Raw genomic sequence first — 24,919 nt, 5'->3', positions numbered from 1 at the left:
AGGCTTCTTACGTTGATAGTACCGATCTTTAACTCTGGTGATGTTGAGTTGGGGTTTGTTTTCAGATTTGTTCCAGTAGCTGACTTTTCGCTGTTCGCCCTGGTTCCCTGGCGAAAACAACGGGGGCCTTGTTTAACCGGGCGACGCCCCAGTCGGCATGAAATTTTGTCATGTTGTACCATCATTTTTTATTTTGGTTTAACCAATAAGAATACAATTTGGTCGGCTAAATCCCAAATTGCCAGCCCATCCTCGTTCGTTCAGTATCAAAGTAGATACCCAACAGGGTGCACCACGAGAAGGTGAGGATTGGACATTAGGTCAGAAGCCCTGGTCGGTTCTCCGCATTCCTTTAAAGGCTATGTGGAGGTCTCCTCTCAGTTATACAGCTTTGACCCTTAAGCACCCCTCATTTGTTTCTGGATATTGTAATTGTACATTTCACTTGCCAGTTTCACAAAGCCATATGCATAAATAAATAACTGCTCTGTATAATGTTCCATTTACCTCATATAATTGTAGTGTTTTGAAAAGCTTTTCTCTGGAAACCTTGTCACGTGCCTTTTCCAGATCTACAAAACTTAATATTCCCACAATTTCTGAACTTGACAACCTCTATTTGGGATGAACTCAGCTTGTTCTTCTTCCACAATCTTTCTCAACTCTTTTAAAGTATACGTGCATAAATCTTATCTGGAACACTTAGTAGAGAGATTCCTCTGTTAATTCTCACATTCAGCTTTATTCCCTTTTTTCTACTCCAATCATTAGGAATTTGACCTTCTGATCAAGTCCTCTGAATTATGCCATGTAGTCATTGCAAAACTTTTATACCTCCATAATTAATCATTTCTGGTTGAATATCATCTACTCCAGATGCCTCTCCACATTTCAAGTTTCCGTCAGCTTTTCTTTTTTCTTTTTTTTTTTTAAATCTCAAGTGTTGATATGTATTCCTCTTGAAAATTTTCTAGTATGGTTCTGTTACTGCTCGTTTCATTTAACAATATTTCAAAGCAATTACTCCAGATATCTAGAATATCCTTATCTTCAGTTTTCATGTCACCTTTTACAGTACTCCTTCCTCCATTTCTAAGCTTCTAGAACATTTTGCTACCTTCCTGATATTTATTTTCCATATTCTTTCCATGACTTTTGTTTAATTACTTTTAGACATAACTTAGCTCTCTTAAATTTTTCACTGTATTCTTTTAGGACATCTGCTGACTAATTTGCTAGGAACTTTTGGCATACTTTATTCTTTCCAGGACTGTTCCTTTAACGTCTTGTATCCATCCTGGCATTCTTATTTTTCTATCCTTGCAGACTACTTCACTATATACCTACCTAGCTGAAACAATTAATGTCCTCTTCAAAGTTTGTCATGGGACTTCAAAGTTTGGTTCTTGTTTTCAATCTGTTTCATTTTTTCTTGAACAATGTTTGTATAGTCGAGTTTGCCGTTTACCTATAAAAGCTGCTCAACTTTAATTCTTTTTAAAATTTTCTTACATATGATTATTTTTGAATATGATATCCATTTTTATCCTGTACAGCACTAAGTAATAGTCACTTCAATTTCAAATCCTCTGTACACTCTTGTATCCTGAACCAGTAAAGATATCACTATTAACAAGGATGTAGTCAATAAGGCTTTTCTTATTTTTTGTCTTCTCTCAATGCGAATTTGTGCACATCTTTATGTTGAAATATGTTGTTAGCAACGACTAGTCTGTGTTCTGAGCATTACTCTAGCAAATGCTTAACATTATTATTAGCTTTGCCCTTTTCTCCAAATTTTCACAAAACATTTCTATATACCTGGTTGGATTCATTTCCTAGTCTGCTGTTCAGATCTTCAACAAGGACCACTTTTTTCATTTACTTTATTTCAGCTGCTTGTTCTAATGACTCAAATTTCTTTACTTCTTTAGAAAAATCTTCTGTGGGATCATAGGCATAAATAATATTCATTGTTCATTTCCCCATTTTGAAGTTGGCCCATATAACTTTACTTGAGATTACCTTCCAATTGAGAAGTTTATCTTCATGTTTGGTGTTGAATGCACTGCTTCCTTTCCTTGATCATTATTGCTCAAATATAACATCCTATACTTATTATTAGTAAGATCTCACCTGTTTTTGTCTTCTTTGTTTCAGTGATGCCAATTATATCCACGTGGTGATTCTTCTGCAAGTTTGATTTCCTTTCAGTTAATATACCTTAAATTAATGGTTCCTATCTTTAGTTCTTCTGATGTTGTATTTATTCTAGATATTGAGTTGGAGCTTGTTCCAGTAGCTGACTTTTCACTGTTCATCCTGGTTCAATGACAAAAACAGATGGGGCCCTTGTTGAACTGCATGAAATTTCATCATGTTGATGCATTTGTGGTTTGAGCCAACAATTTGGTTGGCTAAGTCCCAAATTGCCCACCCTCATTCGTTCAGTATCCAGTAGATACCTAATAACAGGGTGTGCCACATGAAGGCCGGGATTGGACATTATACCAGAAGCTCCAGTTGGTTTCTGCATTCCTGAAAGGGGATGTGGAGGTCTCCTTCCAGCTATTTAGCTTTGATCCTTCAACAGTGCCAATTTCTTCATCTGAAATTGACTGGTGGTGGGTGCATATAATTTCTATTTCACTCAAGCCAAATTACATACTGATTTTTGATCCAAGAGATGTAATTCTTTGGGAAATTAGTTTAAATTCAAGGATGGTATTTTCCCATCTTTTATGGACCATAATTCCAACTCCTCCTTGAGCATAACCTCCCACAGTGGTACATAGTAAGCTGTTTGAACTAAGTGACATTAAATTTTAAAATTCCATTCCTAACATAAAAGTTAGAGTTGATGTTTTTCTCTTTTTTTTCCCCCCCCTTTAAGAATATAAACATTATCAGACTTCTTTCGTCTTAACATATTTTCAGATGTACGTATACTAGTTGAACACAGCCTTCACTCATAATTTGCATTTTGCTATTTTTATTAATAGTAAAATGCAAATTAATAGTAATTCACTTGAATTCACATCACAGAATTCTCAAATATCACAAACACTGATGCTATGGCTTCCTGTAAACATATATATTAATGCATGGAAATGCATTCTGATAGTGAACAAGAAGTTAACACCTATCAAACAAATGAAAATATATTATCAATTCAGCTAATAAACAGTGCCCACACTGCCTAGTAAAAATTAATTTGTCAACTTACCATGTAGTAGTCTTACAAGTCTGATCTGGAACACTGCATGTAGGATATTCTTTTATTTGACTATTAATAAGCTCATTCTTCTCTTTTAGTTCTTGTTTCAGGCGTTCAACCTAAGCATATAAAGGCTATAGAGCAATTTTATGCAATGATAGAAGTAAACTAGAGTATCTACAAAAAGCAAGCTATCATAAGGTTTCTAAGAAAAACGGCAAATAAATAGCAATCTTTTTTACAGAAGAAAAAAAAAAAAAGTAAATATTAATCTAAATTGTTTATTCAGACTGTCATACCTCAGAATAAAGAGCAAGTCTTTCTTTAGATGCTGATGCTATTTCATCCCTCAGAGCTATCACTTCTATTCTCCAATATTGTTCTGTTCGTTTTATGTCTTCTAGTCTGCGTGTTCTTTGCTCTAAGACTTCCACTGTACCTTGAAGCTGAAATATACTCATATTATTGCTTATGCAGCATATGAAAAAAAAAAAAAAAAAAAAAATTAATTACCAAGATGATAACTTATCTTCTCCTTAACATGGCAGTCCCAGTGGCCTGTCTTCACATAAACCTAATTAATTCTATTGACATGGGCTCATTACCAAGATATTTAGTTTCTAAAATTGATAGTATTAAAGTCTTTATATCATTAAGACATTAATAGTCTTAATATACTTAATGATACAGAGATAAACAAAGATAATGAACAATATTATTAAAAGCTACACACCATTATGAATAAGTTGTCTGCAAGAATATTTACAGAAAGTGATTTCAATACAGGAGCAAGAAAAACTGATAATAGGTTTGTACTGAATCAGAAGACAGACCTGTTATAAATTGTAAAAGATTATCTTAATTGGCTTTTGTTTGTTAAATAAACTCCAAGTATGTGATACATTTGTCAGATAAATATATACACTGCTACCAAAAGTATCTGGTCACCTCTAGTTATAATGTACTTGCCTCTATTTTCCAGGTGTGGGGCCCATATTGGTGTGGACACAAGACTCAATGCCTCTAGGTACCAAGAGGTGCTGGCTAACCATCATTCTGGAGAGATGGCAGAGTTCTATGGGAATGCAACCAATTGTTTCTTCCAGCAGGACAATGTGGCATGCCATGCTTCATGTACAAGGCAAAGATGGTTCACAGAGGTTGGCATTAACCTGTTGCCTTGGCCAGCCCAGTCATGATTTGAACCCGAATGAAGGAAGTGATGCGAGATATTCTGGAGCACTGCACCTGTCCAAGCCACCTGTTACCAACCACCATCAATTGTTGGAGCATTTGAAGGCCAAATGGCAATGTATACCACCAGAACAGTGTCAGCAACTTGTAGACAGCCTCAGCCTTCCACGATGTGTTGTAGCAGTTATTGCTGTAAAGGGTGGCCCAACATGTTATTGACTACATCCAACGTGTATGGCCTACCAGAGAGCTGGTGTCTGGACACTTTGGCAAGGCAGTATATACTAGTATACATGAGTTGGGGGGGGGGGGAGTATTTAATGATGAACTCCAATCTTACAACAGAAACTGAAGAGTGTATACAGTGGAAGTGAGATTCTTACTTCAAAGTAAATTTGAAATGATTACAGAAAAATCAGTATACAGTTGACTCTCACTACAGTAAACACCATTATAAGAAATTCATTCAAAATAAACTTCTGGATAGTCCTAAACAAAGCCCATAGGCACTATAATGTTCTAAGGGAAACTGGCTATAATAAACGATTTCTGCAGTCCCTACAAGTTCACTATATTGAGATTCAATTGCATACCATACTTACAAAAAGAAATAATAGATTTATAAATAACAAAAGATTAAAAATTCACTTTAAAGAATGAGACTGGTAGGCATGAATATAAAAACATAATAAAAGAGAAGCTTAAAAAAATTTTCATATAATATAGAAAGAGACTGGCAGAATAAAAAGAAATTTGTAGTATGGCATACAAATTACTAAGAGAGAATGGACTGAAAGATAGAACAAAGAAATAAAAGCAGTAAATGATGAAAAACAAAGCCATATAAAAATGTTTGCAAAATATCATATCATAAAAGAACATGTGTAAAAGTAAAGAAATTATCAAGGATAAATGAATATTTACTAGGAGAGGAACTTGTTGGAATAGTAATACTCTCTTCAACAAACAGGATTAAATTATTGAAAAAAACTAAGGATGGAGAAAAGGACAAGTTCAAAATGAATTTAATATCAGAGACAAGAGAACTATAATGCAAAAATACATATTATTTAACTAATATTAAATTATCCAATTTCATTTATTTACATAAAATGTAAATTTAAAAAATATTATAATAAATACACTTTCACAATCTCAAACACTCAACTTAAAGTTTTTTTTGGGGGGATTCTCTTATTCTCTTTTGGTCCTGATATCTTCTCAGTTTTGCACAAAAGTTATGCTACAGAAAACTAACACCTGAAACAAAAAAATAACCTTGTCATACCTCAGCAGACTTCAGTAATTCTTGTCAAGGTAATTATCAATTACCTTGCTTCAGAAAAACTCCATAAAGAAGAACAACTTAGGCATAGAATTCTATTAATTTTACAGTTTTTCTGGATAAATTTTCCATTTATGAAGTGTTTCTATATTTCTGTAACCTCCTTGTATTCAGTATATGTAACACTATTATGAAGAAAGCATAATTTTCCTCTCTTGAAATAATATAATGTTCTATTTTTAATATGTAGATAACACTACCCAGGGGAGAATACTCTGGGATGTCAAGTTGTATGATAGTACTATTTTAAAATATAAATGCTTGGTCAAAGAAAGAAAGTGCTGAAACCTTTTACACTGGCTCAATCTTAATTGTAAACAACTTTATCCATTCCTAAATTTTAGAAAATTGTAATATTCGATTGTATTCTTTTTTTAGGATAGGATCATAAAATTGTCAGATCTAAACATAGAATATATATATATATATATATATATATATATATATATATATATATATATTCTATGTGTGTGTGTGTGTGTGCGTGCGTGCGTGCGAGTATGACTGCATCTACAAGTGTTAACCACTGTGTTAAATTCAACTTTTTTTTTGTTCTTCTTTATACATTGTTGATGTTTTGTGACAAAATTAAATTTTTCTAGCTTTTTGCTGTTGTGGTGTTCTTCAAATTGTGAATATTCAACATCACAATAATGAGGATATCTTCCTTGGAGAATGTACACAAGTCTAACTAGTTTCAATTCCAATGACTAAGTGAAATGAGATGAGATGACAAGGCTAAAACAAGTATTGGACGTAAGCAGCAATCTAACACAAACTAGTTTCCACTTTCCAGATCCAAGTGACTAACTGTTCCTGCAGAGTTACTGAAATTATTGTAGATAGAAGACATTCACCACCCACTCCATTCAAAATTTCTACCACTAAGTCTGTTTTTCAAAACAAGAATGCAAGTCAGTCAAAAAAAAAAAAATCTTTCATCACATTGTGGCTTATAACTAAAATTCCAACCAAATTCTTAGTCCATTTCAAATGCAAAACACCATCAACAAATCCAAAGAGGGTTAAATTCATAAAATTCAACTTATACAATGCATTTTTGAAAATTATAGAGACAACTACCGTGTTTGAATAAAAAATTTAGTTTAATATAACTAAAATCTACATTCGATGTTTCGACCTTTATGTCAAGGTCATCTTCTGGAGCATACAACTATACACAGAGAACAAGCTACACTACAATCAAACTGGTTTGTTAAAGATACTGACCAACCGCTGTGACAATTGTTGGCCTGACCTCTGATGAAAAAAAAAAATATATATATATATATATATATATAAAAAAAAATCAACGCTAGAGTCCTATTATTAGTGTTATCTGTTGGTTGTAGAACTACACTGGGCATAACAAGTATCTATCCATATACATATATTAACATCATGATTATACTTGTACATTCCAGCCAGTTGGTATGGAATGGTTTCTAATACTAGCTGAAGATTGGCTAGAGTCCTGACTTATGCTGGATCTTATATATTAGGTAGGCTGAATGCGTGCCATCCAGATCCTTGGAATTTTCATGCCATCTTTGTTGTATGGTGGTTAATCAGGATTTCGCAGGCTTCCTTAAATTTCCTTTCATACCAGGTTTTTGTGTGCTGTAAAGAGCAGATGCTTTTCCAGTTGATTTGGTTCAAGGTGTTGAGCGCATGGTCTGAGAGGCCTGCTTCACCATAATGTTTATATATAATGTGTTCTTTCTTGCGTATAAGGATTGTCTGTCCTGTTTCACCAATGTACGGTAAGTTACAAGTGCAGCAGATGCAATAGACTCCAGGATGTGCAAATGGGAGGAGAGGATCCTTAGAGGAGTTGAATACGGTTTTAAGTTTAGTGGGTGGTTTAAAGGTGGCATTGAGGTTATAATGTTGTAGGATTCTGTTGATTTTTTCTGATAACCCTTTAATGTATGAGATGGCTATGGTTTTACTGTAATCTAGATTTGTTTTTGTTGTTGTTTTATGGAGTATTTTATTAATAGCATTTTTGTTATAGCCATTATTTATGAATGTGTCGCTGATGATTTTTAGTTCTTGTTTCAGGGCTTGCTGGTTAGAGCAAATTGTTGTAGCTCTGTTTTTAAGGGTGTTAATGGCTCCATATTTTTGTGATGGGTGGTGGTATGAATTAGCATGTATGTATTGGCCAGTGTGTGTCAGTTTTCGGTAGACCGTGAAGGTTAGACTGCCTGAAGGAAGACATGTGACTAGTGTGCCTAGGAACGGGAGCGAATTTTGATTTTCAATAAAGAAAAAAAATAAAAAAAAACTTAAGACCAAATTCCACAGTTTAAAACAACAGCAAAATATGGCGGCCAATCACAGGAATCCATCCAATCAGAAGACCTCTTCCCCGATAAACACCAACAATGAACAATAAATAAGGGAGACAAGGAGCGACCAACCACTGGCAAGCAAGAACCATGTGATCAACATATCAGTCATACCCTGAACAACGCCAAACTTACGCTACTGAATAAAGGACTTAACTATGTAATAGCACCTAAAAAGGTAAACAAATTGGATTTTATCTACCACATAGAAAGAGGCATCAGGTCCCTACCTAGCAGGTAAAATACGACTAGAAACTAGTAATGTCCTGAACACTAAGAAAACCATACAGAACAATCTCACAAAAACAGAACTAACAGCAATTAAGTCATTAAAAGCCAAACAAAACATAAAAATAATGAAATCGGATAAAGGCAATGCCACTGTCGTCCTTGATAGGTCAACATATCAACTAGTAGCCGATAACAACACATATAAGCTGGTAAATTATAACCAACAAAAAGGATAAAGGATACAACAGAGAAACTACTCAAGTCCGTCACTTCTTGGCCACAGGACATGGTTAAAAAACTCGAACCCCACTATGCCCCCCTTCCCCAGAATATATGGGGTTCCAAAAATACACAAACAAAATGTGCCCCTCCGACCAATCATAGAAGGAATAGACAGTCCCAATTACCACTTGGCCAAGAAATTAGCAGCAACACTCAACGAGTTGGTAGGTCATTCCCGCTACTACATAAAAAACAAACAACACTTTATAAACAAAATTAAAAACATAACACTCGACAAAGACGACTTACTAGTCAGTTTCGACGTTTCTGCCCTTTTCACTAATGTCCCCATCAATGACGCAATTCTCCTACTACAGAACAAATTTCCGCCCGACATTATGGCCCTCTTTGCCCACGTACTACAGTCTGGTTACTTTGTGTGACAAAACAAATTTTACCTACAGAAAGAAGGTACAGCCATGGGCTCACCACTATCCTCCCCCCCAATCACTAACTTCTACATGGAAACCTTTGAACAAAGGGCTCTTGATTCCGCCACGCTAAGACTGGCCGTCTGGCTTAGATACGTTGACGTGTGCGTGTGATCTGGCCACACGGGCGACAAACGCTAAACACATTCCTTAACCACCTGAACAAACAACACGAATGCATACAATTCACCATCGAAATCGAAAATCAAAATTCGCTCCCATTCCTAGACACACTAGCCACACGGCTTCCGTCAGGCAGTCTATCCTTCACGGTCTACCGAAAACTGACACACACTGGCCAATACATACATGCTAATTCATACCACCACCACCACCACCCATCACAAAAATATGGAGTCATTAACACCCTTAAAAACAGAGCTACAACAATTTGCTCTAACCAGCAAGCCCTGAAACAAGAACTAAAAATCATCAGCGACACATTCATAAATAATGGCTATAACAAAAATGCTATTAATAAAATACTCCATAAAACAACAACAAAAAACAAATCTAGATTACAGTAAAACCATAGCCATCCCATACATTAAAGGGTTATCAGAAAAAAAATCAACATCCTACAACATTATAACCTCAATGCCACCTTTAAACCACCCACTAAACTTAAAACCATATTCAACTCCTCTAAAGATCCTCTCCTCCCATTAGCACATCCTGGAGTCTATTGCATCCGCTGCACCCGTAACTTATGGTACATTGGTGAAACAGGACTGACAATCCCTATACGCAAGAAAGAACACATTATATATAAACATTATGGTGAAGCAGGCCTCTCAGACCACGTGCTCAACACCTTACACCAAATCAACTGGAAAAGCACCCACTCTTTACAGCACACAAAAACCTGGTATGAAAGGAAATTTAAGGAAGCCTGCTAAATCCTGATAAACCACCCAAATATCAACAACAAAGATGGCATGAAAATTCCAAGGATCTGGATGGCACACATTCAGCCTACCTAATATATAAGATCCAGCATAAGTCAGGACTCTAGCCAATCTTCAGCTAGTATTAGAAACCATTCCATACCAACTGCCTGGAATGTACAAGTATAATCATGATGTTAATATATGTATATAGATAGATACTTGTTGTTACGCCCAATGTAGTTCTACAACCAACAGATAACACACTCTAGCGCTGATGTATTTTTTTTTTCCACCAGAGGTCAGGACAACAAATGTTGCAGCGGTTGGTCAGTATCTTTAACAAACCAGTTTGATTGTAGTGTAGCTTGTTCTCTGTGTATAGTTGTATGCTCCAGAAGATGACCTTGACATAAAAGTCGAAACATCAAATGTAGATTTTAGTTATATTAAACTAAAGTTTTTATTCAAAAACAGTAGTTGTCTCCATAATTTTCAAAAATGCATTTGGATCACCATGTAAGCTTAAAAGAAAGGATTCAACTTGTACAAGATGTTGCATCTTTAGCCACTGAACTAACTTTCACCTATCTGTAATTCTCTCTCTCATCCAGATAGCACCACCATAACATCACCCAACATCATCCATCTCTGCCTGAAGAAACAAGAAACGTACAAGACAAATATCTCTTCTTATACCAGATAAGGTGCACAGCATATTCTATGGTCTTTCACAAAAAAAAAAAAAAAAAAAAAAAAATCTTGCAACTAGATATCAAAAAAAGTCTTTTGGTCCTGATGATATGTTCTCAGTTATGCACAAAAGTTGTGCTACAAAAAACTAACATCTGTTCTATACTACACTACACTACACCTGTTCTGGCAACTATCTTACAGAAATAATCAAGACCTTATGAAGTGAAACAACAACTTCCTTATCTCTACTTGCTAGTGTGTGCATTTAGCAGTAAGTTAAAACCTTATATATCATGTAACAGTTACATACAGGTTTGATCAAGGAGGCTTCAGAAATGATTTGTTCATTCTAATACAGTGTAATCAGAACTAAAGTTTAATACTTAAACAACAACAACATGTGGTTCACATTCTTATAAGACAGCTTAACTTAGCACAGATAGAATACATGAAAGGACATGTCACCCAGATCAACAATGTTGCTTGCATTTATCATGCATACTGAATTCTGTCATGTTTTACAAGGTGTGCTTAGCATCATTTAAGTATATTTTATATAATTCCAGTGCTTTTTGGAACAGTATGCAATGGTATGGCATATCACATATTTATTAACTGTGACATATAGATGTAGTATTGTTTTATTCAACTTTTTTTGCTAGTAAAGAATGTGTACTAGAACCTATTATTTTCCAAAAATAAAAAATAACAAAAAAAAACACTGTACAATTCCAATCCTCGTGTAAATAAATTAATATTTTACTGCAGATATACCATGATATATTACCAAATAAATAAATAAAAACATTTCCTGCTCAAGACATCTCACTTGTCAAGCTCTGTAAAAATCCCAGATCATTCTAATTTCAGAATACCCCAAAAGCCTCCTCAAAAATCCGTGATTTGATCCAGAAGAAAGCAATTTGGCTGAATGATGATCTCCCCCCACACACAAAGATGCATTTTAATGGCTATGTTACAGATGATTTCTTTCTGCCTTATATCTTTTCTGGAAACACTTTATGAGCACCCTTTCATTCCTTCATTTTCTTCCAAACTAATACTGAGCAGCAACTGCTTAACATCATTCACAGTATGAATGAAACCCCAAGATGTCTTGAGCAGAAAATGTTTTTAATTATTTGGTAATATATCATGGTATATCTGCAGGTAAAATATTAATTTATTTACACAAGGATTGGAATTGTACAGTGTTTTTTTGTTATTATTTTTTATTTTTGGAAAATAATAGCTTCTAGTACACATTCTTTACTCCTCTTTCCCTATCTATCTATATTTTGTGGAACAGTCTTTGCTCAGTGCTCCTCAAGAAAGAAACTAACGTCACAAATTCCTTCTCTCTTAATTCCTTGGTCTACACACACAGTATTAACGTGTTATAAAATCTGTGACTTCCTATGTGAGATGCTGGATTGATATTAAAAAGTAATTATAAGGTAACCATTAATTATCTGAAAACTTTATGGTCAGTTTCTAGGAAGATCCGCAAAGAATAAACACTGTTGTTTGGCCAATGGTATACCAAAACATTATATGAGACAATCAAAAGAGAACTAATATAACAGTTACTGCTGGTAAAATTCAGCTTTATCAATTAGCACTCAGAAAAAACACAAGGATTAATTAATAATCTGAAAATTAGGGATGCACTGAATATTCGGTTTCGTTTTGGTATTTGGCATGTTTTTCAGATATTCGGCTTTGGCCAAATCAGTAGAAAGATTTGGTATTCAGCCGGCCAAAGCAAAAAATTCCTATTACATGCATGATTAACAAACCCAATCAATCAGGAAAAGCCTCCCCTTATCTCGCACACTGTTCAATTAGAAGAGTTTCCACTGCTAATGGGTAAACTTATTCCATAGTGCAATTTCTCAAAATTTTTTTTGGTACTAGCTACCAACATATTCCTTGAAAGAATTTTATAGTTTCTGTTCAGAAACGCATCTCAGAACATCAAGACCACATTTGTCTTTTTAAACCTCAGAAATTTGGCCTCTCTCAACACGGAACTGAAAATCCAAGCCATAGGATCCATTGGAAAAAGTCTAAACTTTTACATAGATCTTTATATAAACATGAACGTTTATATAAAGAAAGTTCTGAAGCCTTACTACACAGACCAAATTTAAACCGCAACGACGTTCTTACTATTCCTAAAGTATGGGAAATTGTCATACAAAATTGTGTAAAATAATTTATTATTTTTTTTTTTTTTTTTACTTCTGTAACACGTTACGCATTACGCACGTTTAATGAGATTCTATTGTGATCATGCGCCCAAACTGTATGTTATTCCTATTATTGTTTAAACTACTGTACTGATGATGTCCTAAGATACTTAAGATGAAATATTTACAATCAAATAATTTTCACGGGGTGCTTAAGGGTCAAAGCTGTATAACTGAGAGGAGACCTCCACATAGCCTTTAAAGGAATGCGGAGAACCGACCAGGGCTTCTGACCTAATGTCCAATCCTTACCTTCTCGTGGTGCACCCTGTTGGGTATCTACTTTGATACTGAACGAACGAGGATGGGCTGGCAATTTGGGATTTAGCCGACCAAATTGTATTCTTATTGGTTAAACCAAAATAAAAAATGATGGTACAACATGACAAAATTTCATGCCGGCTGGGGCGTCGCCCGGTTAAACAAGGCCCCCGTTGTTTTCTCCAGGGAACCAGGGCGAACAGCGAAAAGTCAGCTACTGGAACAAATCTGAAAACAAACCCCAACTCAACATCACCAGAGTTAAAGATCGGTACTATCAACGTAAGAAGCCTGAATGGCAAAGAAATGGAGCTAGCTGAGGAATTAGATAAGTACCAGATCGACATAATAGGGGTGACTGAAACAAAAAAGACCAAAACTGGTGAGATCTTTCTGAGCAATAAATACAAAATGTTATATTCAGGCAATAACAATCAAGGAAAAGAAGGAGTAGCCATAGTATTCAACACAAAATACGAGGCTAATCTTCTTGAATGGCAGTCGGTCTCAAGTAGAGTAATGTGGGCAAATATGAGAATGGGGAACTGGACAATGAGACTTATTTGTGCCTATGGTCCCACAGAAGGTTCTACTAAGGTAGAAGTGGAGGAATTTTTTGAGGCTTTAGAAAAAGCAACTGACACAATGAAAAAGGAAAAGTTGGTCCTTGTTGGGGATCTAAATAGTAGAGTAGGAAATGATTGTGAGACATACAAAAATATTTTGGGAAAATTTGGAGAAAAGAGCAAAGCTAATAATAATGGCAAATATCTGTTGGATTTCTGCTCAGGACATGGACTGGTTATTACTAACACCATGTTCCAACATAAAAATGTGCACAAATTCACATGGAGAGAAGAGGCTAGGAATAAGAAAAGTCTCATTGACTATGTTATTGTTGATAGTGATGTTTTCTCCCTGGTGCAGGACACCAGAGTGTACAGAGGATTTGAAATTGGAAGTGATCACTATTTAGTCTTGAGCAGGATAAAATTGAATTTCATATTGAAAAGAATAACATGTAAGAAAGTTTTAAAGCGAATAAAAGTTGAGCAGCTCTCAGATGTAAACTGTAGACTAAAATACAGAAATATTATTGAAAAGAAAATGAAAGAGTTTGAGAACAGGAATCAAACCTTGGAGATTCAGTGGCAAACTCTGAAGGAAACATTGATTGATTCTGCCAGAGAGGCATGTGGTGAGGTTGTGTGCAAAGATAAAAAAATCAGAACTCCCTGGTGGACACAGGAATTTAAAGAGGCAGTGAAGGAAAAGAAGAAAGCATATCAAAAGTTCCTGGCAAATAAGTCAGCTTTTACTCTTACAGAATACAGAGACAAATGTAAGAAAGCTAAACAGTGTGTAAAACTAGCTAATCAAAAGTCATGGGAGGACTTTGGCAAGAATATAGAAAATAAATATCAAGAAGGTGGCAAAATATTCTGGAGGTTGTTGAAGAAGCTTAGGAATGGAGGAAAGAGTGCTGTAAAAGGAATTAGAGATGATAAAGGTGAAATGAAAACAGGAGAAAAAGATATCCTTGAAGTATGGAGTAATTACTTTGAAAAACTGCTAAATGAAACAAGCAGTGATGACAGCACAGTGATAAACACTGACCAGGCATGCAGTCAGGAATACATATCCATACTTGAAGTAGAAAAAGCCATCAAAGACTTGAAATGTGGAAAGGCAGCAGGAGTAGATGATATTCGACCAGAAATGCTGAAGTATGGTGGTATAAGAGTCTTACAGTGGCTGCACTGCATAGTTCAGAAAGCCTGGACAGAGGGACGAATTCCCGATGATTGGAGTAGAGCTCTCATAGTACCCATATATAAAAAAGGGAAATAAAACTGAATGTGAGAATTACAGAGGTATTTCCCTACTGAGTGTTCCTGGCAAGATCTATGCAAGTATACTTGAGAAACGGTTGAGAAGAATTGTGGAAGAAAAGCTTGGTGAAGAACAAGCTGGATTCAGGCCAAATAGAGGCTGTCAGGATCAGATCTTCACTTTACTACAAATAGTCGAGAAAGCATGGGAATATAACAACGATCTGTATTTAAGTTTTGTCGATTTGGAAAAGGCATATGACAAGGTGCCAAGAGAGAAGCTATTCAATACGCTGCAGTTATATGGTGTCAATGGGGCATTATATCAAGCAATACTTAGTCTTTATTTGAGTTGTGAGTCAGCAGTTAGAATTGAAGGAAGTACAGGAAGATGGTTTAATGTTAAATCTGGTGTGAGACAAGGATGTACATTATCCCCTCTGTTATTCATTATCTATATGGATCACATTATGAAGGAATGTGGTATTAAACCTGATATCAAAATTGGAGATGTTAATGTCAGCTCTTTGCTTTATGCGGATGATGTTATACTTCTAAATAAATCCGCTACAAGTCTGCAAGATTCTCTGACTAAATTGAATAGCTGTTGTAATAGATATGGTATGAAGGTCAGCAATAAAAAGACAAAGACAATGAAAATAGGCAGAATCATTGAAAATGTCAACTGTGTTGTGAATGGAGAACCTGTGGAACAAGTAAAACATTTCAGCTACTTAGGCACAATTTTTACTGAAGATGGTAAACTAAATATAGAAATAGACAACAGAATCAGCAAAGCTGGTATCGTGGGAAGTCAATTGAATAAATTCATATGGAATAAGAAAGAAATTAGTCGGAACACTAAATTAGCTGTATACAAAACTGTGTTCAAACCAATTTTAACTTATGGATCTGACAGCTGGGTCAGAAGTAAAACACTTGACCAAAGACTAGAGACCGCAGATATGAGAGTCCTGAGAAAGATTAGAGGCGTGAACAGATGGCATCAATGGCAATATCATATTAAAAATGAGGATATTAGGAAAGAACTTGACATTGTCAGCATCCAGGAATGCGTTAGCAGAGCTAATCTCAGATGGTATAGTCACTTAAATAGAATGGGAGAGGAAAGATTAGCAAAACAAGTGTTCTCTGCCAGGTTGGCAGGAAAACGACCCAGAGGAAGACCAAGATATAGGTGGATTGATACGGTACAAAGTGCCTTAGACGATAGAAATATAAGATCTGATAATGTTGGAGTCTTGACAAGTAACAGACTGATTTGGAGGAAAATTGTAGATAGGAAGTTAGTAATGATGTAATTTTTTCATGTAGTACTGTCATATCCTGTACACCCCTTGAGGGTACATGGCAGGAATTTGATGATGATGATGATGATGAATAATTTTCACTGTGGTTGTTAATACATGAATTTTAATTATTCTCGATATTTCACAATTCAAAATAAGTTCTGTAAATATTTTTATTATTTGAAGAAATAAGTGCACATTTTTTCCCTGATTTTTATGCAATATTGTACAATAAAATTAAATGATAGTTTTATTATATATCGAAATGGAAGATATTACAATCCATCTATATTGTATAGCCATAGAAAGAATTTGAAGTTCTGAAAATTTAACAGTGAGTTTATGAGAACCAGAGTTGCCTTGGCATGCACTATTTAAATAACACAAACTCTACCTACAATCTGTGTATTCACATTTTATTAATGCACCGAGTAAGTTTTACTAGCCTGAAACAACAGACTTCAAATTGACCAAGTTCAAAAATTCTGAGATAAATTTGTGGGTGTTACATTTCAAAAATTTCTGAGTGATCTACAAAAATCACTTAAATCTTACTGAGTGACCCAAAATCACTACTAAATTCATCATTTACTGGCCTAGTTGGCAGAATGATTAGCGTATCCACTGCAACCAACAGGTTGCAGTTTCGAATCCTGCATTGGGCATGGAGGTTTGTGACTGTCTTTAGGTTGGAGGTAAATATTTCAATGACTAGTGTGAGCCCACCGCTCTGCTTATCGGAGACCTGAGTGGCTTGAAAAAGTTCAACATTTGGTCTCTGGAGCAAAGTTTCTAGACTATGTAAACATAAATAAAAAGTAACAAAAAAATAAATAATCATCATCAAATTCCTGTCATGTACCCTCAAGGGGTGGACAGGATATGATAGTACTATATAAAAAATTTACATCATTACTAACTTCCTATCTACAATTTTCCTCCAAATCAGTCTATTAAGACTCCAACATTATCAGATCTTATATTTCTATCGTCTAAGGCACTTTGTACCGTATCAATCCACCTATATCTTGGTCTTCCTCTGGGTCGTTTTGCATATTCAGAAGTAATGTACTATAAGTTGAGAGGCCCAACTTCTCATGTATGGGCTCAAAAAAAGGAGAGTTTCAAATAAAGATGAGAGAAAGTTTATGAGAATACTATCCTTGGCATTGGAGTTGCCTTAGCTTGCACTATTGAAGAAACTTTTCTTAAGGTTTCTTAAGTAGGGGATGAAATATGGATTGATCTGTTTATTTTACAGTGCTGAAATGAATATATTTAGACTCTTCTTTGGTAACCATTCTTAAGCACTGACTGTCGTTCACTTACGAAAAATACAATTCTCTGAAATAGAATTGACTTGATATTGAATGAGAATTCTTGTCATTTTACAGTTTCTGCCAAACAGGCCAGTGAAACCCTAATGAAAAGAACTAATAAAAGGCCATCTCACCAGCGAGCATCTTCATTAATAGTGAGAGCTAAGCCAACTCTGATGGTAAAGATTATTCTCATAAACTCTCGGTCAGTTTTTGAAACTTCCCAAGTTTCTACAAACACACACACACTATTTTCATGTGATTACATGATTTAGGTGAAGTATTATTGGATACATTTTTTAATTAGAGAGGGCGCTGTGTAGGCAGAGGGATGCATGTACACTGTATTGCTGCTCCTGGTTTTATAGGTTTAAAAGTGTTAATTAACTCATGTTTCTAACTTGAAAGTGCTACTATTTAATTCTATTAGTCACGGTGAAGACAGGGACGTTCAAATTACCAAAATCAGATAAGTAAGATTCAAATTTTCAGTGTTGGAAGTTCATAGTGTACTGCAGTCACCAGCCAACGAAGAACAAAGGACATCGCCATTTTAAAAGTCGCACTATAGTCGCTAACCTGAAGAAAGGCTAAAGGTCACTGAGACAGCAAAGTTCAAGCAAAATGAGCTGTAACAAATGCAATAAGCCATTAAGCGATGAAGGGGACGGGCCACAGTGTTCCGGATGTAACAAAAAACAACACTTCCACTGTTCAGGGATCTCAGAAAGCACATGGAAAGCAAAAGGAGCTGTGAAACGGACCAAATGGTGATGTCAACAGTGACATGAGAGAACAAAGACCCGACACCAAAGAAAAGTAACGACGCACTTCAAGGTAAGCCGCTTCCGGATCCTAAAATTATAGATAACTTTGATTCATTTAAACTCATGGTGAAAGACTTATTAAATGCACACATGGAACAAATTAACAAAAAATTCGAGGAGTATGAACATTATATACAGTTCAATAACGAGACCTCTGAAGAAATGTTAGGAACCATGCGAGAAATAAAGACGAAATTAACGGTAGCGATAGAAACGCAAGAAACACTCCAACGCGAAAATCAAGAATTGCGGAAAAAAGTAAACACACTGAAGTGTCAAATGGAACACGTGCTACAAAAAGAAAGAAAAAAAGAACTTCAAACTGAGGGAATAACGAAAGAAAATACAGAAGACTTAAGCAACATAATGCAACTGATCGGCAGCAAAATTGGAATTCAAATCGCAACCACAGAAAAATAAAGAGAGACTGCCACCAATCATCGCTCGTTTTACCAACAGAAATCTGAGAGACTCCATTCTTACAGCAAGCAAGAAAACAAGGCCAACAACAACGATCCTAACTGATAAGAAACTCCCAACACCAATCTATATAACGGAACACTGGACTTCATACTTAAAAAATCTTTTATACCAAGCAAGGAAGACAAAAACAGAGAAAAACTACAAGTTCCTGTGGACAAAGAATTCCCAGATATTTTTGAGAAAGAATGAAAACACTCGAGTATACATAATTACAAGTGAATCCGACTTACACAGCCTACCAATATAAAACACATAACTCTTTACATCCTTAATAATAAGATTAGAACTCATCTAAAAACTATATAATGGAGATCTCAAACATAGGCGAACATATCCAGTCAGACAACATAAACTTCAAGATCTTTGACTCTTTGAAGAAATGGTCAGACAACATTTCCACCAACACCAACTTCACAATCATACACACAAACATAAGAAGTATAAAAAAACACTGGCTTACATTGATAACACAGCTCAATTATACCATGATAAACATAGATGCGCTAATACTGACCGAAGTTGCAATAAACGACACAGAAATTTACGCATACAACATAAATAATTATCAAATATACAACTTATGCAGACCAAACAAAAGAGGAGGTGGCATTGTAGCATTTATCAAAGAAAAATACAATGTGACAGAAAAACAAACTCACTTCGAACATGCGGAAACACTAATTTTGGAACTAACAAATAGCCACAATAGTATCAAATACACAATAAACACAATATACAGACCCCCAGATAATAATCAACTCAGTTTTCTTCACGAGTTAGAAACATGGCTAAGCGGCATCGAACCACGTATACAAACACAGGCTCATCCTAACAGGAGATATTAACATAAATACTCTTGACCATGCTTCTTCAACCACTAACACATATCTTGATATACTAAGTCAGTACAACATAAACCCTACCATTAACTCCCCAACAAGAGAAGAAATACTCAATAATTCACTAACACAATCATGCATTGATCATATCAACATACGGGCTCCCATCCATACATAAACAAAAAACAATCCATGGATAAATGACGACATACTAAATACTATTACTGAAAAAGAAAATCTATGGAAAAAACTTAAAAAGTCGCCCAGTAACACACATTTACAAACCTTATACAAAAACACAAGAAATAAACTAACAACAAAAATTCGTAGGGCAAAAAGATGCTACTACTTCCAAAAATTCATGGAATATAACAACATTAAGCAAACATGGGCTACACTCAACAAATTAGTAACCCGAAAAAAGAAAACTTCAGTACAAGATTTTATTGCAAAAAGCTTCAGTCAGGACACAAACCAAGAGGAACTAGCAGACTCATTCAACCATGCTTTCACAAATAACATCACACAACCCAAAAAAGACAAACTACCAACAATCAACAAAAAACTACCGACACAAAGTCAACAACAAACGATGTATTTTCCACCCATAACAAAACAGAAACTTAAAGAAGCACTCCTAAAACTAAAACCAAAGACCACTCCAGGAATAGACCAAATAAGACTCACAGACCTTATAACAACTTTGAACAAATAAATCCAATACTTTTGAAACTCGTGAACATAATATTCAACACAGGCATTGTTCCATAACAACTAAAAACTGCAGTAATTATGCCAATATACAAACACGGCAAAAGAAACGACACTCAGAACCACAGACCAATAGCTACACTGCCAGTCATCTCAAAAATTCTAGAAAAAATAACACACACCAAACTACAGAACTATTTACAGAAGTACAACATCATCTCAGAAAACCAATATGGCTTTCAGAAAACAAAAAGCACCATTACTTTATTAGAAGACATCGCTGACACAATAAACAAAGCTCTCGACAAAAACAAGCACGCCATCCTTATACTGCTGGACCTAACCAAAGCATTTGACACACTTGAACATGACATACTACTCACCAAACTATACTCAATAGGTATAAGAGGAACACTGCATACATGGTTCAAGAACTACCTCTCAAACAGAACACAAGTAACAAAAATAGGTACATGTCACAGTCGGAGTATACAAGTAAAACACGGTGTACTTCAAGGTGCCATATTATCACCCACTCTATTCAACATATGCATTAACGATGTTCATAACATATCCATAAGAAGTCAAATATTTCAATACGCAGACAAAACGCACTACTAGCAATCCACACAGACATTAACACAGCTCTCTGCAAAGCACAACAAGACCTAAACGAATTCACAACATACTTCTACCAAAACGCAATTCTAATCAACAGCACCAAAATACAGATGTTGATATTACACAACCCAAGAATCATAAGCCCTGCATCACTATCGATACATTGTCACACATACCGCTGCATTAACAACAAAAATACCTGCCAATGTTCCGAAATCAAACCTGTAACACACGCACAATACCTCGGTCTCTATATAGATTCCCACCTTAAATGGACAAAACATATAGAATACCTACACACCAAACTCCGGATCATCGCAGCAAAACTCTTCCAAGTTAAAGACATTATTCCACCCAACATAAACTCCTATATCACAGTATCTGTGAATCCCTACTCAGATACGGAATAACAGTCTATGCAAATTCATCGAACAGCCACCTAACAAAATTAGAAACATTACATAGGAAAATCGTGTCAACAGTGATCTGGACACCTTACATGCAACAACCAATATCCGACAAGAATATGGCGATACACAGAATTCTGAGCATTAAAAACCTGAAACACTACATAACATTAACAAGGAATTACTTCAACATCACCTATCGAAACAACAGAGACACATATCGTATAACATGACCTACAACAACTCTCTACATCGCCACACCCGTCAACAACTCATACGGTTCTTTTGTGAGATCACATCAGATACCCACGCAACTCAACAACCTACCAAGAAATTTAAAACACGTAGATAACTACAGAACATTAAAAAAAAAACGAATGCTGGAAAATATATCAACAAAGTTAAGAAACCATTAACACTAATATACACATCACAAATCACTAGCATCCAATGCCTACATTCCATACATAAACAGTAGTAACAACACAAATAGTGAAGGCTAAATCCCACTCTCTTCATAAAAGCTAACCCAAGCTTCGAAGTAGGTGAGATTAACTTGCCTCACTCATCTACAAGTAATCCTTATAAGCAAATGCAGAAATCTGTATGTATAATCACTCTCTCTCAAACTTAAAAAAAAAAATCTGCATATTGTACTGAATCTTTGTAATGTACAGAAAATATGTCTCATGTATATATATGTAAATACTATGTACGATAAATCTTCTCAGTGTGAAAAAAAAATACTATTATTATTATTAACTTTATTATATTAGTCATTCATTATACAGAAAATTCTGTACAATCTTCATTGTTAATATTTGAAGAACATGTGTTGTAAATACATAATATAGAGGCAAAAATTGAAATTTTTAATTGAAATCCAACGTAGAAATTAATCATATATGCAGCACATTTTGTAAACACTAGGTTAGAATGTCACTCAAGATGATCATTGTATATGTGTAAATATTTTAGAAATCAATAAAATTATATATTATAAAAAAAAAATAAATAAATAATCTTTCTTCATTCTACAATTTGAATGAAGCATAATTAATTAAATTTTAAACATTGCAAATAAATTTTATAAATCAATGTTTTGAACCAAAAAAATAAATAAAATATACACTGATTAAAAATTGACAAATTTTTACTGAGTGTATTTTTTTTTTCTTTTTTCAAACCATCTATTTATAAAATTTAATTCAGTATGGTTTGGCTAAATATTTGGTGCTTTGGCGCATATATCTACTGAAAACCTCTTAATTTCTATACCTCAGTTTTAAGGCGATTTATTTTATGCTGTTTTGCAATTATCTCCTGAGACAACTGTTGTTTCATATCATGATCAAAATTTTCAGTTGATTCCTTTGATTTCTCTAATTCTGTCAGGACATTTTTCTGATCTAAATCTTGATAAATCCTTTCCTTGGAAAAACTCCTTCCTATGCTCAAATCTAAGCACAAATAAATAAAGATATTTATTTAATATCTAATGTATCTAATATAATTAATATTTATTTAATGTGTGTGTATATATATATATATACCTAAAATTTAAATATCCTACAACTAAAAATGTATATTAATAAATCTTAATAGTTTATTATCAGTCAAGTTTAGCAAATATACAAATAACATAATAAACTGATTTAACACAGCAGTTTAATTACAGGTTTTGTTTTACACAGTTTTATTATAACATAAAAGAGAATTTTATAAGCTGAATATAGTTATATATAACAATTTGTTTTCAATAAAACATGTACAGTCATCCCTCGACTTACGTCTGGGTTCCGTTCCATCCAGCAGGACGTAAGTAGATACATTAAATCAACAGTTATAGGGGTTAGGGACTTAACAGTAATAAGTATACTGTCATTTTAATTTTTAAACCTTTTTATAAAACTGTACTGTTCATTACTACCACTATAAAACAGGAGAATAATCACCCAAATCTTCCTCCACAATCACATCTTCATTATCTCCCTGTGTGAACGATCAGGCTGCGGCTCTTCTGGTGTAACCTTTGATTTTTTGACGAAAATGTCCGATGTGCTTTACTTATTCCTCTTCTTCCTTTCATCACAAATTTGTTCATAGCAAACAAACGTATCATGTACTTTCGTTTCTATTATTAAATAGCGTTCAACATTGGGGTCCACGTCTTCAGCCATTTTGAGAACATCGCTAACTGCAAAGAACATTTCTTTGTTTCTCCCCCAGTTCGACCAATTCTTTGTTTGTCGACTCTTCAGGGAAACTCTATGAGTTGAATTATGTCGTCATCATTCACCTCGAGATTCACATTGTTTGCTAGGCCCACTATTACAAACTTCCAAAATCATGCACAACTCTTTTTAATTTGTTTTTTTCCATATGCCACTCATACTTTGAGAGGTCACTTTGTCCCAAGCCGCAGCAATAATTTGAATCCCATGATAAATATTGAATGTTTTCCAGAATTGCATGCGTCTGGTCATTTCCTTCAGTGGCAGAAATCCCTTGTGAAAAAGTTCGCAGTAGATAATAAGCCTTAAACACTGCAAGAACTCCCTGATCCATCGGGTGGATCAATGAAGTAGTGTTTGGAGGAAGAAACATGACCTTGAACTTGGTGAAGATCACCGCTGTAAGACGTATAGGATGGATGACCTGGAGCATTATCTAGAATAAAATTTTAAATTCTACATTTTCTTTCACACAATAGTTTTTTATTTCACTCACATAACAGTTAAGGCATCCTCAAACAATTTTGAGTCATTCACTTCTTATTGCTCCGATAATGAACTGGGAGTATGCTTCCTAATATTTTTGAAGATTCGTGAATTCTCACTGTGCCATATCATAAATGTTTTCAGTTTATATCCAACCACACCCGTAACAGAATCATAATGCAGGATTAAGAACTTTGAAACTAGGCATAGATTTTAACTTTTTGTGGATGAATGTCCGCTAGGGCATTTTTTTCCAAAATAAGGACATCTCATCCATATTAAATATTTGCCAAATAATTTTCCTTCGTAATAATTTTATCCAATTTTTCCACAAACTCCTTGGCAGCCTTCTCAGCACACGCATATTCACATACATTTTCACACTATGCAGCACAAAATGCTGCTTGAATCTCATGAACCAACCGAAAGCAGCGTTGAATTCAGTCATAATCGGATTCTGCTTTCTCCTTCAACATGTTGAAGAGACTTAGTGCCTTAGCAGTTATGGTCACTGTGCTAAGGGTGTATGCACTTTTGGTTCAGGTCCTCTATCCATGATGCAAGTAGCTTTTCCATATCACCGATAGGACCTCATCGTTGCTTCGTAACTATCATCGATTTAATGGAAGCAGATCCTTTCACAGCTTCTACAATTTTATTCTTATTTTTTAAAATGGTCATCACTGTAGAATGAGACCAT

The 24,919-nt window shown here is 34.9% G+C and overlaps 1 protein-coding gene across 1 annotated transcript in view; it reads right to left on the bottom strand.

Moving 5' to 3' along the window:
* LOC150099808 (uncharacterized) overlaps positions 1-24,919 on the bottom strand; it is a 187,878-nt gene that overhangs the window by 93,451 nt on the left and 69,508 nt on the right. The window contains exons 5-7 of the mRNA XM_090404516.1: positions 22,778-22,959; positions 3,517-3,663; positions 3,227-3,336 (exon numbers count right to left, since the gene is read on the bottom strand). Of these exons, the coding sequence (XP_090260642.1) occupies positions 3,227-3,336; positions 3,517-3,663; positions 22,778-22,959 (439 nt within the window). The remainder of the gene's footprint in view (positions 1-3,226; positions 3,337-3,516; positions 3,664-22,777; positions 22,960-24,919) is intronic.

This window comes from Typopeltis vanoorti, chromosome 14, assembly GCF_054136105.1.
Source record: "Typopeltis vanoorti isolate ZY-2024b chromosome 14, IOZ_Tvanoo_1.0, whole genome shotgun sequence".
NCBI classification, from domain to species: Eukaryota; Metazoa; Arthropoda; class Arachnida; order Uropygi; family Thelyphonidae; genus Typopeltis; species Typopeltis vanoorti.
This window is presented reverse-complemented; position numbering and strand designations above follow the sequence as displayed.